The following is an 18844-nucleotide window of genomic DNA, read 5'->3' as shown; positions in this document are numbered from 1 at the left end:
AGTACCTGCTCGACAGATGGCGCTGTTGATGTACACCCCCACCAGTATAGCGATCGCTGGCGTATTTCGTCCTTAGGTTTTTCTGTCGGGCAGCAGAGCTGACAGCTATATGATCACCGGGTAAGTTTAATATTGAAAAATATAGGTTAATAAATAAGTTTCGATTCACATTACTTGGTAATTATTCGAGAACAATGAAGGTGTTCAGACAAAAATACTTCCGACCAATCAGGTATCAGGAACCTTTCCGAGCTAAAAGGGCACCCCTGTGAGTGGGTGCAAATATGCACCGCTATAAAAAATAGACTATAGGTCTTCTGCCTCACAATCTAATTGTCTTATAGAGCGACTAGTATCGCAGTTTTGTAAGGATTTAGCAGCAGAATTAAATAAAATTTGTAAAATTTGCATTACAAATCTGTAATATGCAACATACTTTCAGAACACTTAGTGAATGCAATGGTATTAATATTAGACTGACCTTGTGGGGTTAGGTTTGGCAACACGATGTGATGGACCAGAACAACCATTTAGTAAGGGAAGATTCACTGGACTTCTGAATTTTAGTAAAAAAATGCAAGTGATGTAAAGAGCTTGTCACTACTGAACTTGTTTATTGCCCAAAGTTGGAGGCGTGTCATCCCTGCTATAATCAAATGGCATAGTCTTCCCCAACTTCTCCCTTGATATAATAGCAAGTTTCGTTGTGCTTATAACTGTTAACTTGATCAGTAACCATAGAAACATTCTTTTCCATGAGTGGTACCCAGAGTGGAACACTCTACACAATGATTATTTAAATCACAACATTGGCCACGTGAGATACACAAGTGGGAATTCAGATGATGATCTCCCAGAAATAATTCCCATGCACATTCCAGGCAATAACTGCTAATAAAAACATAGAAATATATCTTAATGGGCGGTAAGTAAATAACATGAAGAAAGTGTGATCATGGCCAATCTATAGAGAGAACTGAAAAGACAGAGCCTATCTGACACAGCATTCCTTGGCTTCTTACCAATAATTACTAGAAGGTTCCATTCCTTTGTTAAGGGCATGTATTTAATGAGGTGAAAGAAAATCTGGAGAAGTAGCAATATGAATATCAGGGGAGGTTCATAGAAATAAAGGACACTGGTATAAAATTAATCATTGAAAAGAAAGCAATAGGTATCAAGTCAGCAACAATTCTATTGATTGAAAATAGGTTCACATAACTTGAGAAAATAAGTGACTTTACAATGTTACACGACAAGCTTAAAGATATTTATCTAGAAAATAAAATTAATGTATAGAAATAAAAAAATGAGCATTCCTATTCTCAAAATTCTTCAAAACATTGTATGCAAATGTAGAACGTAAAAAAAATAGCTTCCTTAAATGTACTTTAAAAAAAAACTAAATTAATTACCTTGGTTACGTCTCATATTCGGACACTTGCGGAAATGTATCTTCAACTGGTGCTTCTGGGGATACGCTGAACCACACCACTTACACTGGTGAGGCCTTTCTCCTGTATGGATTCTTTCGTGTACTCTAAGGTGATCCTTTCTTCGAAAGGTTTTATCACAAAACTCGCACGTATGTTCCCGAACAGATTCGTGGACTAAGAGATGGGTCTTCAAGTGTTTACTTATGGAGAACATTTTCCCACAAATATGACAAACATGCCCTGGATCTTTGTGGGTCGTTATATGCGAAAGCAGTTCTCTATCTCCATAAAAATCTTTCAAACATATTTCACATCTATAAACCATTTCCTTGGTATGCTCACGATTTCTGTGATAATAAAACATATAAGCCCGATTCTTACCGGTAAAATTCTTTCCACAAAACTCACACGTAAATACTTCAGGATATTTCATTTTTGTTGGCAGTAAACTAGAATTTGTTTCCTTCTCAGTAGACCCAACAGCATCTTGGTTGCTTAAAATACCAATGAGATTTTTTCTAAGAGGTTTATTTACAACGGTGGTAGTTGGTTTCTTTTCCTGTGACGAAGTACTTGCCTCAGGCATGACCTTAATGGCATAGCTACCACAAGATGATGAATCTAACAGAAGGGGATCCTCTTCAATTAATATCTTAACACTGTCTTCTTCATTATCCAATTTTTCTGTAGACTTTTCTTCACACTTCACAATAACATCTTCAATATCATCTTTTTTTCTTTCAGGTACAACAACACTGTCATCAATTGGAGTCTCTTGCCTCTTCTCTTGATTTCCATCAGTCCCAATTGAATCGGGCGATACCTCATCTGAATGCCAAAATATGGCTCCTTCAGCATTGATAATTAGTCCACAACAAATAAAAGTTATTGGTCGTATAATTTCAACTCCAACCCGAACAGCTAAATTCTCTGCAATGCTGACCTCAGCAAGTTTTCCTGAAAAACATTAAAAGACCTCAGCTAGTTTTCCATTAATACATTAAAGAAAGCTATTCTTATAAAACAACACTTAAAATCTTAACTCTGCTATTTTCAAATAAAACAGAAAAAAAAAATGAAATATAACTTAGAAGACTCCACAGTAATCAACAAAGCTTACAAAAAGTACAATAAGCACAAGCATAAGCTTTTATAATAAACCGAACTTGAGGCTTGTGCATGTAGTTGAAAAAATATGCAAATTTTTCACTTTGAAGTAATGTATGAGCTTACCCATTCCCAAATTTATTTTACTAATCAAATGGAATACAGTACAGAAAAACATTGCTTATCTGTTTTTCCATATATGCACTAAGCCCTTATACTGTACAAGCTTTTTTTAAAATTTACAAAATCACTAAGTGTGCAGATGATGCAAACATTGAGAGCGGTGGTTGAAACTACTAGGAACTGCATTAAATCATATCTATCATTCTCTGTGATAAACAATGACACCTTGAAAAATTCTATTAATAAATGACTTCAAGACTTACCTGAGGGACAATTGTGACAGGATTCTAACAAATAGGAGAAACATTGTAGATCGAGAGTTACAAAAGAACCCATTTTTTTTATTTTTACACAGCGCAACCTCAGATTGGAAACCACTGGTACTATACGGTAATAAAAGACTCCTTTGCTATCCCAGAGTTAGACTGACCGAACCGTCAAAGATTCTGAAATGTAATAAAGGATACACGTTTATTTTAGGCAAGCATACTGTACTTTGCTTTATTATACAATGCTTTACAAAAATAGGCTACTTAACATTACAAGATAAAAAGAATATGAAGAAAATTATATACCACACTGAATAGACCAACAACCTTTTCTGAAAAAATTTATTCATATACTCAACTGATATTCACAATGTATTACTTTTTTTCTCAAAGCTTAGCTTATTTCAAGAATTACCCCCAAAAAAGGGGTTTTCCCGAAGGAAAAATCTATTTCTGGGCGAGAGACCTGTGCCGCCCAGTGAAATGCTCCTTTAGCACCATTTCTAAGGTATACCAGAGAAAAAATTGCATAGGATTGCCAGGTTGAACCCAGCTCGCTCACCTATATAAGGTGTCGATATAATACTGGGGAGTGATAATTCACAACCAGAGGTCTAGCACCATTTAGATATCTCCTCTTCAAAATCCACGCCACAGCGAGGTGCCGATCAACACTACTACCACCCACGCCAGTGACGTCACTCCTTTATAGCACATATTTTTATCAACATTTGCATATTTTTCTCTTCGGTGTTTTCATTCATATCTCATTTCTTTGTGCAGATGGCAAATATTTCCAGTTTTTTTCCCTTTCAATAGGATTAGGCCTCTACAATACAGTATTGAGACAATCTGACAGTTAATGGCAATGACATCAGGTTGGATACACCATAGGTTCTTTTTGTTTTTAGTCTTATCAAGGCATCCATTAAATGATCTTAGATATCAGGATGCCAGAAAACCTCAAATCAATCAATCAAACCCTCAATCAGCCTTATCAACTTGTGCGTACTGTACTAGGTTGACAATGTGTTTGCCCAGCTCCAGATTGTAGTCTTCAATTTCTATAATCCGGATAAGAGGACTTTTCAAACCAGAAGTTGTCAGATTACTGTGCACCTAAATCAATATCTGTGCTATTACTTCTATCCTCAGGATATCTTCTTTTTGGAATGATGTACAGTACTTGAAACTATACTGTCCTTGATCAACTTGATCTTAATTACAATAGCCTGAGAAAGGATCACCAGTCATTCCCAGAAGGAATCCCTCCTCAATATCCAATACAGGATGAATGCATATGACCTAGCATTTGGGCTGGGGAGGCCATTCAGCATAATTATAATAAGAAAACTAATAAACTTTATAAGATTAGTTTAAAAGAAACTCGCAAAAACATGAACTGAAACTATGCGTATCATTCACACATTTACAATTGTAAATATGATTCTCAAACATACCCTTTTGAATCTCATCCACTAGTGATTTGATTATCCTAATCCCAGACCCTACTTCAGAGCCTCTTACTCATCTCAGCACAAAAAATACTTAGGCCAAGGATAAATTTTCTATCCATTGATATATAGTTTTCATTATTTTGCAAAAACCTTATGTGCATACATAACAAGGCAGGTTTTAGACCAATTAGACGGATTTGTTCAAAATGGACAACGCTCCATGAGCAGAGGACACTATGACAAATTGAGTAGTGTCCCGTGCGCATGTAGAATCTTGATACTGCGAGGGCCGTGGAACCAATTGGTCTTTCATCGTACTGTATATGTTTCAATGCGGGTTTGCTGGTCGTTTGTTAATTTGATTTTGTAATTTCCTTTTATCAATACCATCAAACTTCATAAATGCATGGTAATTGGCAAACATTAGTTACATCTATAGTTAATCTTAATTTGACCAATTTGAAGATATTAAAATTTTAACACAAAAAGAGAGCTTTTAAAGATGTAAGGCTTGGAATATAAAGTTATGTTGTTTGATGAATATCTCCAAAACTTATGCAGCATTCGCAATATAAATCATGACTTCGCATAACATAATATTGCTAATTATACAAGGCATGGGATTCAGGGTTGTCATAGGGAAGTGCTTCCTAAGTATCGCATGCTGCAGACTTGCCAGCTATCGTATGTTGGTGCATATAAAAAAAAATTGCTAGTCGAACTGCATACTGTACTTAGTATTCCTTTAGCCTTTATGTAACAGAAAAAAAAGTTTTCAACTTCATTATTAAAAAAGAGCATTTACATTTCTATTTACTAGTTTGTTCTTTTGCCCCCACCCCCTGACCTTTTCTTCATACTCCTCAGCTTTTGGATTTTGAAAATAAAGACATCATTTGTCTTAATTGTAAGATTAAGCATACAATTACATATTCATATTTCCGTGCCAGGGGGTCTTTACTGTAATTGAGTTTCTCTTTTGTTTTGTAATTTCAGTTTATTGTTGCCATTTAGCTTTTAGAAAAAAAAATAGATCCCTTATTTCATGGTAAGCACCAGCAGAGATAGAGACAAAAGAAAAAACTATTTTAGCAAAACTAGAAATAAGCGCTCACCAAGACCAAGGCAGCTGGAAATGATAAATGAAATATCTTGACAAGCTGACTTTGAAACGACAATGTATTGAAGACGAAGTAACAAGAACATTACTTCAACTCTGTGCTAGGCAAAACTGTTCAGTCTTTAATATAGATTTTGTCCTCTTAAAAGTTAAGTACAGTAAAATTATTTGAATTTCTAAATAAAATCAAGAGCTTACAAACGGCATGAATTACGAGGGACATTGCAAACCTTAAAGCAAACTTTACCATAACGTACAGTAAAACAGAGTACTGATGAAGGGTTAATTATAGTACTGTACTCAACAACGAGAGATGTTCATGGTTACCCGTGAAATGAAGAACTTGAAGCTTTATAAACTTTTCTTATCAGTACTGTTAGGCCTCAAGCTCTGATCAAAACCTAGCACCAAAAAATACATTCATAGCATTTCCTAATGTTTTTATTGTGATCAGTAGTACAGTATTTACTTAACAATGCTCATATACAGGTGAAGGAAATATTTAAAACCTAAAACTTATTTAAACTTACAATCAACAATTTCACATGAGTGAATATTTTGTTGATGCTATCTATAAAAAATGACATTATAAATACCACTGACTTTAAAAATATTTAAACCAACAAAACAATAAGAATTATCACTTCCATAGCTAAGCAGAAAAAATTCCAAAAATCACTCACTAAAAAACTAGGTGTCATTGTGGTAATGACCAATCAGATCTGACGGTTTGTTTACATATTTTCTTAGGTGAACCCAATGTATCTTGAACACAATTTACACTTACTTATCAGTAACTTGTGTGTATTTTGGAGGCTTAATATGGAAGAGAAAGGGTAAGGTGCCATGAGGAAAAGTTTCCTTTATTGTTTTTATTCAGAGGTCATCAAGTTGGCACTTACAGTTTACCCCTTATTCTATTCAGAGGTAAGATTCACGGAAATAATTATCTAACATCCATTCCGAGATTTCTCAATCTGAAATCTAGATTGAGTTTTCAATCTGTTACTGAACTTTGTAGTAATCATACTTGTACCAATCATATCCTGTCTTTCCTGCTCTCATTGTTCTAAGCACTACGTAATGGGCATGACTACACCAGGTAACAAGTTTGTTATAATAGAATTGCTATAATCATCGCCTACAATGGGAAGCTTCTCAACAACAGAATATATGGAACTTTTCCCTGTACTGTACAGTATAGACTATCTATTTCATTTATCTTTTCCTATAATACACATTGGTATATGGAAGATGACTCGCCACCTCTCTTTCAATATCAGTTACTGAAGTCTCACTAGACGCAGATGAATGAATTGCTGAAAGGCCAAAATTAATTGGAAGACTAACTTAACGGAAGTCTGGGCAAAAAGAAGAGAGATAAGTGGGAGAAATGATATTTTAATTATAAAATAAATTTTTGAATATACTTACCCGGTGAATATATAATAGCTGAGCCTCCGGCGGCTCGACAGAAAAACACACAAAAACTCGCGAGCGATCGCTATGAAGGTTGCGGGTGTGCCCACTAGCGCCAACTATCGGCCAGATACCGCATATACATGTAAACAGACAAAATTTTTCTCATCCCGCTGGGTCTCTATCGGGGAGGAAGGGGGGGCCTTTAATTTATATATTCACCGGGTAAGTATATTCAAAAATTTATTTTATAATTAAAATATCATTTTTAAATATTTAACTTAGCCGGTGAATATATAATAGCTGATTCACACCCATGGTGGTGGGTAGAGACCAGAGTTTTTGACAGTTATATCATAACAAAACCCAAATATATAAAGGTACCTGGTAAGGAAGTCGACTTAGACGATTACTCTGCCTTATTAGTCTGTCTTCCTCACGAAGCCCAGCGATCCTCTTAGGATGCTGAAAGACTCCCAGGAGCTGAAGTATTAAGGGCTGCAACCCATACAACAGGACCTCATCAAACCCCTAATCTGGGCGCTCTCAAGAAATGACTTTGACCACCCGCCAAATCAATCAGGATGCGAAAGGCTTCTTAGCCTTCCGTACAACCCAAAAAACAATATTAAAAACATTTCAAGAGACAGATTAAAAAGGATATTGGAATTAGGGTAATGTAGTGGTAGAACCCTCACCCACTACTGCACTCGCTGCAACGAATGGACCCAGTGTGTAGCAGTCCTCGTAAAGAGTCTGGACATCTTTTAAGTAAAATGACGCGAACACTGACTTGCTTCTCCAAAAAGTCGCGTCCATAATACTTTGCAGAGATTTATTTTGCTTGAAGGCCACGGAGGTTGCTATAGCTCTAACTTCGTGCGTCTTAACCTTAAGCAAACATCGGTCTTTCTCATTCAAGTGAGAATGAGCTTCTCGTATTAAAAATCTGATAAAATATGACAAAGCATTCTTTGACATAGGCAATGATGGTTTCTTAACTGAGCACCATAATGCCTCAGATTTACCTCGTAATGACTTAGTACGAGCTAAATAGAACTTAAGAGCTCTAACAGGACATAATACTCTTTCCAGTTCGTTGCCTACGATCTCTGATAAGCAAGGAATATCAAAAGATTTAGGCCAAGGACGAGAAGGCAGTTCATTTTTGGCCAGGAAACCAAGTTGAAGTGAACAAGTGGCTTTTTCTGTAGAAAAGCCGATGTTCTTACTGAAGGCATGAAGTTCACTGACCCTTTTAGCCGAAGCCAAGCACACTAGGAAAAGTGTCTTGAGGGTGAGATCCTTCAGGGAGGCTGAATGTGATGGCTCAAACCTGTCTGACATGAGGAACCTTAGGACCACGTCTAAGTTCCATCCAGGAGTTGCCAAACGATGTTCCTTAGAGGTCTCGAAAGACTTAAGGAGATCTTGGAGATCTTTATTGTTGGAAAGATCTAAGCCTCTATGTCGAAAGACCGAAGCCAACATGCTCCTGTAGCCCTTAATCGTGGGAGCTGAGAGGGAGCGAACCTTTCTCAGATGTAAAAGAAAATCTGCGATTTGGGCTACAGAGGTACTGGACGAGGACACAGATGCTGACTTGCACCAGTCTCGAAAGACTTCCCACTTCGACTGGTATACTCTAATGGTAGAAGCTCTCCTCGCTCTTGCAATCGCACTGGCTGCCTCCTTCGAAAAGCCTCGAGCTCTTGAGAGTCTTTCGATAGTCTGAAGGAAGTCAGACGAAGAGCGGGGAGGCTTTGATGGACATTCTTTACGTGGGGCTGACGTAACAGATCTACCCTTAGAGGAAGACTTCTGGAAAGTCTACTAGCCATTGAAGTACCTCGGTGAACCACTCTCTCGCGGGCTAGAGGGTAGCAACCAACGTCAACCTTGTCCCTTCGTGAGAGGCGAACTTCTGCAGTACCTTGTTGACTATCTTGAATGGTGGGAATGCATATAAGTCCAGAAGAGACCAATCCAGTAGAAACGCGTCTATGTGGATTGCTTCTGTATCTAGGACTGGAGAGCAATAGATTGGTAACCTTTTGGTCAACGAGGAGGCAAAGAGGTCTATGGTGGGTTGACCCCAAGTAGCCCAAAGACTCTTGCCCACGTCCTTGTGGAGGGTCCATTCCGTGGGTATCACCTGACCCCTCCGACTGAGACAGTCTGCCAAGACGTTCCAGTCCCCCTGGATGAATCTCGTCAACAGGGAGATGCCTCGATTTCTTGACCATAAGAGAAGGTCCCTTGCGATCTCGAGCAGCGTGAAGGAGTGTGTGCCTCCTTACTTGGAGATGTACGCTAAAGCTGTGGTGTTGTCTGAGTTGACCTCTACCACTTAGTTTCGAAGAAGCTTTCGAATATCATCAAGGCCAAGTGGACTGCTAATAGCTCCTTGCCGTTGATGTGCATGCTCTTCTGACTTGAGGTCCACAGACCCGAGCATTCCCGACCGTCCAGGGTCGCACCCCAACCCAAATCCGACGCGTCTGAGAACAACACGTGGTTTGGGTTCTTGACTGCTAGGGATAGTCCCTCTCTCAGACTGATATTGCTGTCCCACCATTTCAGGCATGCCTTTACTGGTTCGGAGACTGGGAATGATACCGTCTCTAACGTCTTGTCCTAGTTCCAGTGAGAGGCTAGATGGAACCGGAGAGGCAGAAGGTGTAGTCTCCCTAGTGAGACAAACTGCTCCAGGGATGAGAGAGTCCCTACGAAACTGTTCCAACTCCTGACTGAACAAACATTCTCTTTTCAGCATTAGTTGGACTTCGAGCAGGGCTTGTTCTATTCGGGTGGCAGACGGAAAAGCCCGAAAAAACTGGACTGCGAATCTCCATCCCTAAATATAGAATAATCTGGGATGGGATCAGTTGGGACTTTTAGGTTGACCAAAAGTCCCAACTCCCTGGCCAGACTCAACGTCCAATGTAGATCCTGCAGACAGCGAAGACTGGACGATGCTCTGAGAAGCCAGTCGTCCAAGTACAGGGAGGCTCGGATCCCCGATAGATGGAGGGATTTTGCCACATTCCTCATGAGCCTCGTAAACACGAGAGGAGCAGGACTGAGGCCAAAGCACAGGGCTCGAAACTGGTACCCCACATTCCTGTAAACAAACCTCAGAAACGGTTGGGAATCCGGGTGTATAGGAATGTGGAAGTATGCCTCCTGAAGGTCGAGAGAGACCATCCAGTCGCCTTCCATTAATGCTGTCAAGACAGCCTGGTAGACTTCATCGTGAAGTTTGTCTTGACAATGAACACATTGAGCGCACTTGCCTCTTACGTACTCCTGCAGTGAACATGGCTGCCAGATCATTGGAGCCATCCCTGAGGGACTTGTTCCTGCAGAGAACGTGGCTGTCAGATCATTGGAGCCATCTCTGAAAGCCTTGTTTATGCATGACATAATTGTACAGCAAAACTTCAAACGCTCGAAAAAACTCCTAACAGGAGATGGTCTAGCTCTGAAGTTGACCATAAAATCTTGGAGCGTCTCATGGCCAGGCGCCAGGGAGAGTCTATGAGGTTTGAGAAGTCTATCTGGGCAGAGGCAGGAACTCCCAAGCCGAGAACTTCTCCCGTGTCATATCAGACTCTCGCTCTATAAGCCAGCTTAAAAGTAGGGAAAGCAAAGGCTGTCTCCCCCAAACTCCTGGTGATTAACCAGTCGCCTAGCAAACGTAAAGCTCTCTTAGAAGAGCGAGAGAGCACTAGCTTATAAAACAACGGCTTCGAAGTAGCTAGGCCTAGTGTAAACTCTGACGTTTAGGCGAACGAGGAGCAGCAGTTACAAAAAGATCCGGACAAAGATCCTTAAAAATCAGCATGATTTATTTAAAGTCCATAGAGGGCTGAGCAGCTTTAGGCTCCTCTCCGTCTGACAGAGTCCTCAAGGGAATATCAGTAGGAGGGGGATCAGCAACTTCCTCATCTGAAGGAACCTTGTCCGACAATAGCCGAGTCTCAAGCAAGGGAGAGACCTGCCGTGGTGGCAATGCTTGACAAGCAGAGTCCACACGCAAAGGAGCAACAGTAGCAGTCAAGGACGCTATGCCATGTAACTGCTTAAAGGACTGACCAGTAACAACAACAGGTGCGGAAGGACGTTCGACGTCAACTCGAGACTGCCTTGACTGCTTAGACTGAGCAGTCAAAACAACTCTTGACTGCGGTGCTTGACGCTCAACGTCAAAACAAGTCAACTATGCTGGTTGGTGAACGTCCTGAACGTCAACAAGAGCAAGCGGCAGCGGCTGAAAGTCCACAAGCAGCTGAGAGTCAACACGGGACTGCATCGAGTGAGGCTCTACAAAACACGATTGACGTGACTTTGTAACGTCAATGTCAACAGGACGAGCAAAGGCTCGTTTGGGCGGCTGACGGCCAAGATCTCGATCAGCTAAGCGGCGAGGATCATCGTGAACCTGCTCAACAGAATAGTCCTCCATAAGAGAGGCAAGCTTATTCTGCATGTCTTGCCGTACAACCCATTTAGGATCAACGGGAATGGTTGCGGTAAGAGACGAGGGTAACGTCTGTGACTGCAAAACCTTGCCTACAAAAACTCTCTCGGAGCCTGTGTTACGCTTTTGATTAGGCGGCGAGCAGTCTTCCGATGACTGCATAGGGTCAGAGCTGTCCTAATGGTTACAACCAGGACGCTGGACCTGTCCTGAAAGGACTGACTTTCGCTTAAAGGGCCTCGAAACCTTGTTCCACGGTTTCTTATGCGAAAAGCCTTCGGATGACGAGGAGAAAATCGTCTCGCTCGTCTTATGGTAGGGGCGGTGTTGATGAGACACGCCTGAAACCATAGAGGGAACGTCTGTTCGCTGATCAAGTCCTCTCGAACCCATAAGTCGTACGACATTACTTCTCCCCTGGGCTTGGGAGCTTGCAAGAGGTCTCGGACTAGGCGAACGACAGGCACGAACAGACGAACCCTCGGTCGCAACACTGATAACACTTTGCGCAATTATCACTTTATCACTACGATTTTCTGTTTTGCACTTACTTCACTGAAATCGAATTTTACAACAATTCACATTAGGTATGAATAAAACTGATTTCTACCTGAAGCACGCAATTCTACCCTAATCAAAAGGTTATAATTGCGAAATCAGTCGTATAATGCAAGCACATTAATACAAGCAAAAAACAGTAAACATATATTAAGATAAAAAGATCAGTGGCTGGGAAGGAGACTAAACACTAGTTCATTCAAAACTACGTTTTCAATCTCTCACCGTACAGTGCCTTGGGACGAGAATAAAAACTAAAAACGTTTTATCCTTTCTCCCCGTACAGAGACTAGGGACGAGAGTAAAAAACTGACTCGAGAACAACGTTACTTGCTTGGGACGAGAATAAAGATCGGAACGTTCTCTCTTCCTCTCTCTCTCTCCGTCTCTCTCTCTCTCTTGATTTCGCACCGAAGAGAAGAGCCCACTTATCTTTCGTCAATAAACAGGTTATTTGACCAAAGGAAAAAACTGAAAGGTTTTTCAATTAACAAGTTCCTTTAAAATAGTATTTAAAACATTTAAGTTTGAAAGAAGAATGAACAAAACGTCAGAATCGATTTACTCTTTCTGCAAAGTGAAACCGTGATTCTCTCTCTCTCTCTATCGTAACGATAGAGCGCAAACTGCGTAGCATAAATAAACTAAACGTTAGTTCATCTTTGAAACAGTACGAAGACTATTCAAAGAAAATCTTTCATAAAATATCTACTAAAAAATATTCATTTAATAAGTTTTAAATCATTTGCTCTGTAAAAGTTATTTACGATTGAAAGGGCTCAACGTTGTTTAACTTCGGTTTCCAAGTTAGGACCGCCTACTCTCGGATTAGAGGAGGAATAGGAAAGGTCGCATATAAACAAATCATTAAAATTTATCTTGATGTTTATTATAAATGGAAAGCTAATCGAAGAGGCCTAATAAAGGCGGTTGAGATATAAAATATATAGAGGAAAATCTATAATTAACAACAACAATTTATAACGTGATAAGATAATTGCTAAAAGCCTAAAACACACTTCCGTACTAAGGGAAGGGTCGGCCATTTAAAAGTCAAAGAAAGTCCAAAAAACAATCCAAAGTCATCAAAAATAAAATCTATCCAAAAACGAGTTCAAGATTTAAGTTGAAGATAAAACACCTGCACTGCGAAAGCTCAAACCAAAAGGAAGTACTTCACCAAATATGTTGAGAAAACTCCAGGTTATACAGCGAGTATTGATACGTCTTGTCGTTAAGGCCGACAGAGAAAAATTGGGTCTGTTTACATGTATATGCGGTATCTGGCCGATAGTTGGCGCTAGTGGGCACACCCGCAACCTTCATAGCGATCGCTCGCGAGTTTTTGTGTGTTTTTCTGTCGAGCCGCCGGAGGCTCAGCTATTATATGTTCACCGGCTAAGTTAAATATTTAAAAATACAAATACCATTACCTGGACCTGGAAATACATTGGTTTACCATCACTTAAATACAGTAATAAAGACAAGAGGTTTTGTTTTATATTACTGTACCGACTTCATCTCTCCCGAAATACAGTAGTTAAAAGCATTATCGTCACCCAAAATTACAAATATCGTTAGTAACTGATTAACAAGTGAAGTGAAAGCAGAAACTATAAACGAAAATCATATTGTAATGTTTTTTTTGTTCAAGTAAAAATTGTACTGCTGGTTTGCAAATTATATTCTTTATAAATTGGAGCATTGGCAAAATCCGATTTCATTACTTGAACTAAATACTGGATAAAAAATAATATATTACCTTTGACATTGTTGTTTTTTGCCTGGTAACCTACTTTCACTTGCCCCTAAGTATAGGGAAGGTGAGTGGTATTAACTTCAGAACCTACTTTTCACATTTCATACCTTGCGGGTTGCATTGGAAAATGGATAAGAATTTGGTTAGAAACCCTAAATATTAGTTCTTTACAACTGCATATGTAAGATATACTATACAAGTGTTACAAATGTCTGATTCTCAGAGAAAATAGAACCAGAGCCAAAATATAGTTATAACTATGCTCAATATAAGAAACCTACTATTTTGGGTGAAGGTAATAGTCTTACACTGACATTAGCTAACCAGCTCCAGAATTTCTATACATCACAGCACTGTACAGTATACTCAAAATCATAGATTATTCTCCCGTGCTGTGATTACATCTATGAAATTAGAATTTCCATAATAAAATGTATTTCCATACTCATCTGATGGTTATACAGTATTGTTTCCTTCCTAGAAGCTAGATTCTTGACAATTACCCATAGAATAAAAAAAAATTCCCATCTTTAATTTCAATAGAAACATGCCCTTAGTAAAGTACAGTAATAAGACACTAAAATGCGAAGTAATGATTTGCAAGGGGAACTTTGTTATTTCAGTCTCTTCGCTGTAGTGGTTGGACAAATTCTGCTCTCCAGGCTCAAGATTGACATGTTTTAGTGCATTTTAAGATATCTTCCTCTGGTTTTGTCAGCTATTACTGTAAGGACAAAGTACTGTGATTTGAATAGCCATTGAGAGGAGTACAAATGCCTCCCTGTTTCTCTTGTTGAAAAGTATTTATCTCGTTCAAAGTGCAAAATCAAACTTGCTTCTAGTTCAGGGGGAAATTCAGAGAACACTAAGCTAATGGTTTATAGCAGGGATGATGGCGATGATAACACACCAGCACCATTCTCTAATACAGCACTTAACTAGTCAAGCTTTGATAGTGATGATCTTCAAAAGCTCTAACTTACTAGCTTCCTTTGTCAAACCTCAGAAGGCCAGTGAGTCTTCTATTAAAAGCAGTAATTTTGATCTTACCTGCCCGGTTTCTAACCCCAATCTGACATCTCAAGTTAGGTCAAGTGGCAATAGTGTTCCAATAATTAAGGGTTCTGGTGGTTCACAGTGATTTACAGTCGAGATCCTCTCGCAAAGCCTCAAATTATATGTTTACTTTAGATCCTTCTGCTGATAAACCCTTGCATTCTCACAATCCTAGTGGCTCTTTTACACAACTAGATTGTGAGGCAGAAGACCAAGTTGGAAGCCTAGATTCTAATATCCACTAGTTAAAGCAAGAGCTCTTGAGCAACCACGTAATTCATATGTGGATGGTGTGACATATCGTATGATTCTCTTAGCTCTTGATGTTACTAACAAAGTTTCAGCTAAAGTTGATTGGTTGCATCACGTTTCAAATGGTGGTGCATTTTGTTTACTTGCAAGCTTGGCCACTAGATCATCAGGGGTTAATTTTAGTGGGGTATATGCAAGTGTGAGTGCTTCTATTGGCAAAATGAGTTTCATTAACACACAAGCAGTTGGTCCCGTACCACCTGTAAACAAACAGGAAAGCCAGTAAGTAATGGCTCAATTAATTCTTTCATACAGAAAGATGAGGATGAAGAAAACACAAACAAGGATCCCGAACGTGACAAAATACCGTATCTCCCTTTTAAGCCTTAAGGCGGGTTTACACGTTCGAACTCTGTTCGACATACAAGTGTTTGAAGTGATGTTCGAATGTGTGAACAGGGGTGTTCGTTTGTCGAATACACTTGTCAAACGGTTCAAATAGAGTCTGTTCTCGTCTGACTTTTGTGGGTGGGGCTTTATTGACCACAAACCTTACGCATTTGTGGCTGACTCCACCTCTTCGAACCATTTGGCAAGCAGGGTCGACAACCTGGTTCGACAAACCATTCGATTGTGTAAACCCCGCTTTACATAACCTTATTGCTTAAAATACCCTAATACTGTAGTGTAAGTTGTTCTGGTGCTGCTTTCTCTTCAAAGTATTAGGAGACACTAACTCTCAAAATGATGTATACCCTTCAGTTCCCCCTTTTTGTTGTGGATAGAATTATGAAATTGTTCTCTCAAATATGAAAGCTGATAATTCTGGTTCTCGTTTTACGTTGGTTCAACATAGGTCAGTTCTGACTTTATGCTGCTCATTCTTAAGTGTCAAATAAAAAACTAGAATCCGCGTTATGTTGTTTTCGCAACCTTGCGTCTGTTTATACAATGTAAAATAACGATAACCATAAGTGCTGTACTGTTCAGCACTGTACTTCAAAAAGAGGATTTTTAATATAAGTATCTGATTTGTATAAAATGATAGCAAGTAGCAAGTATTATTTTGAGATCAGTATGTGCATAGAAAACATACAAGTTTGTTTGTAAGGTGAAAAATCCAATTAATGTTGAGAAACCAAATAAAGATGTTAGGTGGGGCATTACAGTACTGTAACCAGTTACCTAATCTTATTATAGATTTTGATTCAATATGATGCAAAACAGGAGAGACAAAACTTGCTTGGGAAGTTGAGCCTTATATAAGATAAATACAGTAGTCGATAATGATGGTCATCCTTGTGGATAGGAATAAAATGACTGGTGAAATCTTTCATCTAATGAGGAACTGTACCCAAAACCACACCAGGTATTAAGACCAACGACCTTGATAGGTTTTAAAGTTAATTATAACAAGATTTATATCCATGAAGAACCAAGTAACCTGATGCGTATAGTATACCATATTAAAATTTATAACCCTATGATTCCTATACTATGAGTAATCATTGGACTATTTAAAACACAATATTTTCCTTTACTATTCTTTATTTATTTGTATCAAACATTCCCATGTATTCAAAGCACCTGAACTATCATTGTCAAAAGCCCTATTTTCTTTGGCACCAACAGACTGAAGGTACTTTCCAACTGCATGAGCCGACACAATGTGATTTCTCAAGCTATTCAGTGTTTGAGAAGATGATGTTTCTGTGATAATGTCCATTATCTCACTCATCATCCTTAAAAGTTCACTTTTCGTACATTCAATGGAAGAATTCTTTATAAGAGCAACGCTTTTAGAAACTGCGTCATTTTCAGCGACTTCTTTCTCACGGGTGCTTTCTGATTTTAAGGAATGAGTAATATTTGCCAATTCTTTACCCTTCACTTTTTTTCTAGTACAGAAATTCAAATTTTCATGGATCACAACTGTATTACCTTGGCAAATGCACTTTGTGGATTCAACGTTTTCAGACTTACTGGCGTCCAGTTTACTTTGAAAAGGTGTGGATGAAGCACTGCACTTACAAATATGAAAGGAGTCTTTAGGAAGGTGTAAGTTCTTGGAGCTGGTAACCTGATTTTCACAGATGTCTAAGTTAACATTATCACTTATTTTTCCTTCATGTACAACAGACAAATATTCAACTTTACAATTTTGCTCTTTTACGCAGTCGTTAGTGATAAATACCGGGTCAACTCCATTGTCACTGCTTTGACCCTTTAACATTGCTGGCAAGGTATCAACATTTGGAATGCAATTATTTTCAGATTTTGTAAGATCACTTTCATTGGGCAAAACCAGTTCTATTTTGACTGGAGTTTTTACTTTGTCTAGATCCGTCAGTAATTCTAGGTGAGCAATCTTATCCTTGGTATGATCAGATTCGTGAGTGTGATCAAGACAAAACTCTACTTCAACTTTTCCTGTGAACTTATGATGTACAACTCTCAGAAAAGCAGAGCAAGTATAATTAATTTTTGAAGACATTTTCAATCTCACTCTTTTGCCTTTCCCAACTGAGATGAAAAATCCAGACCTATTACAGTAATAGTTTTTTACAAACGTACTTTGTGTCTCTCTGCGTCCCCTGTGGAGAACAAAGTGAGCCTTTGTTTTCTTTTCTATATCTTTTTTCCATTGCAAGAATCCCTCTTCTTCACAGAAGCTAACATGGCCAATTTTCAATCTTCGGTTGTGAAGACGATAATGCTCAATCAACTTCTTCATATGAAGACACCTGTTTGAGCAGATAAAGCTTAGATTAATACCTGTTTCTTGTTTTCCGATTACATGTATATAGCAGTGCAGTACTGTACAGAGGTTTAGAAAAGAGCCAAGTTTTGATGCATACCAAAGTACTGTATTCCTTATCTCTCATAATCATAACACTCAAGCAACAACTCAACTCTTTCCTTTTGGTCAAGAGTAATTAATATGTGGCATGACTGAAGCAAACTGTATCTGTTGTACCAGCATACAATAAAATAAATTCTTTATACATGCCATGTTGGAGGAGTAAATTTTCAGTAAGAAGTATCAGAAACATTAATTTGTTCTGACCATTTCTGGCACTAACCTGAAATCACAGTCCCTGCAAATAAGGGGATTTCTGGGCTTCTCATATCCTTCGTTTATCAACTCATTTGGGTGTCTTCTCCGCTTGTGTCTCAAGAGTGTTTGTTTGGAGCTTAGATTGTCAAAACAATAACAGCATGCAACCCCTTGTTTTGATGGAGTCTGTAATGCATATAAAACACTATATTAAACATTTACTTGAGAAATAGTATAGCGTACAAACTGAATGTACGTGCTCATTCATAGAATCAGAAGGTTCTCTTAGTTCTAAAATAAACTAAGCATAAAATTCTTTACTAAGAAGCAAAATACCTTGCATTTTCTGCATTAGAAAAACATCTACGTATTTCCAAGAAGATATATGATATTTTACAGTTACTGGAAATCGGAAGATAATGATCTGAAGTGCAGGGGATTAACAACAGAAACAGGCCACTACCATCTTTTATACAGGTTATGGATTCCATATTCTATAGCAATAAGAATGTGGCCTTGAAAATATTGCTTTCTGGTTCTTTTCTGAAACTGCAACAAACAGAACTTCTAATCATTTATATGTTACCTAAAAAAGCACTTCAGTGCCTTAAGAGCAGCACATGTCTGACTTTTTATTTGTTTTTCAATGAGTCACATAGATAATGACTAAGGGTCTCAAAATACAGTAAATTACAAGTACTGTAGCTTACTTTGTCCTATTTTCAATGCTTTATCGTATCAAATGAT

The 18844-nt window shown here is 38.6% G+C and overlaps 1 protein-coding gene across 3 annotated transcripts in view; it reads right to left on the bottom strand.

Annotated features, from left to right (window-relative positions):
- The window catches only part of LOC137629314 (zinc finger protein 681-like), a 43176-nt gene that overhangs the window by 14087 nt on the left and 10245 nt on the right, over positions 1-18844 (bottom strand). For 2 of the 3 annotated variants that reach the window (XR_011041481.1, XM_068360583.1), the window contains exons 2-3: positions 2930-3112; positions 1416-2393 (exon numbers count right to left, since the gene is read on the bottom strand). Coding sequence is in view for 2 of the 3 variants with exons in the window: in XM_068360583.1 (XP_068216684.1) it covers positions 1416-2393; positions 2930-3002 (1051 nt within the window). In the remaining variant the exon portion in view is untranslated. Of the gene's footprint in view, positions 1-1415; positions 2394-2929; positions 3113-16569; positions 17784-18122; positions 18284-18844 lie in introns of those variants that run through there. The other variant, XM_068360574.1, reaches the window with a different exon arrangement.

This window comes from Palaemon carinicauda, chromosome 2 (assembly GCF_036898095.1).
Source record: "Palaemon carinicauda isolate YSFRI2023 chromosome 2, ASM3689809v2, whole genome shotgun sequence".
NCBI lineage: Eukaryota > Metazoa > Arthropoda > Malacostraca > Decapoda > Palaemonidae > Palaemon > Palaemon carinicauda.
The sequence above is the reverse complement of the archived record's forward strand: the minus strand, read 5'-3'. Positions and strand labels throughout refer to the sequence as shown.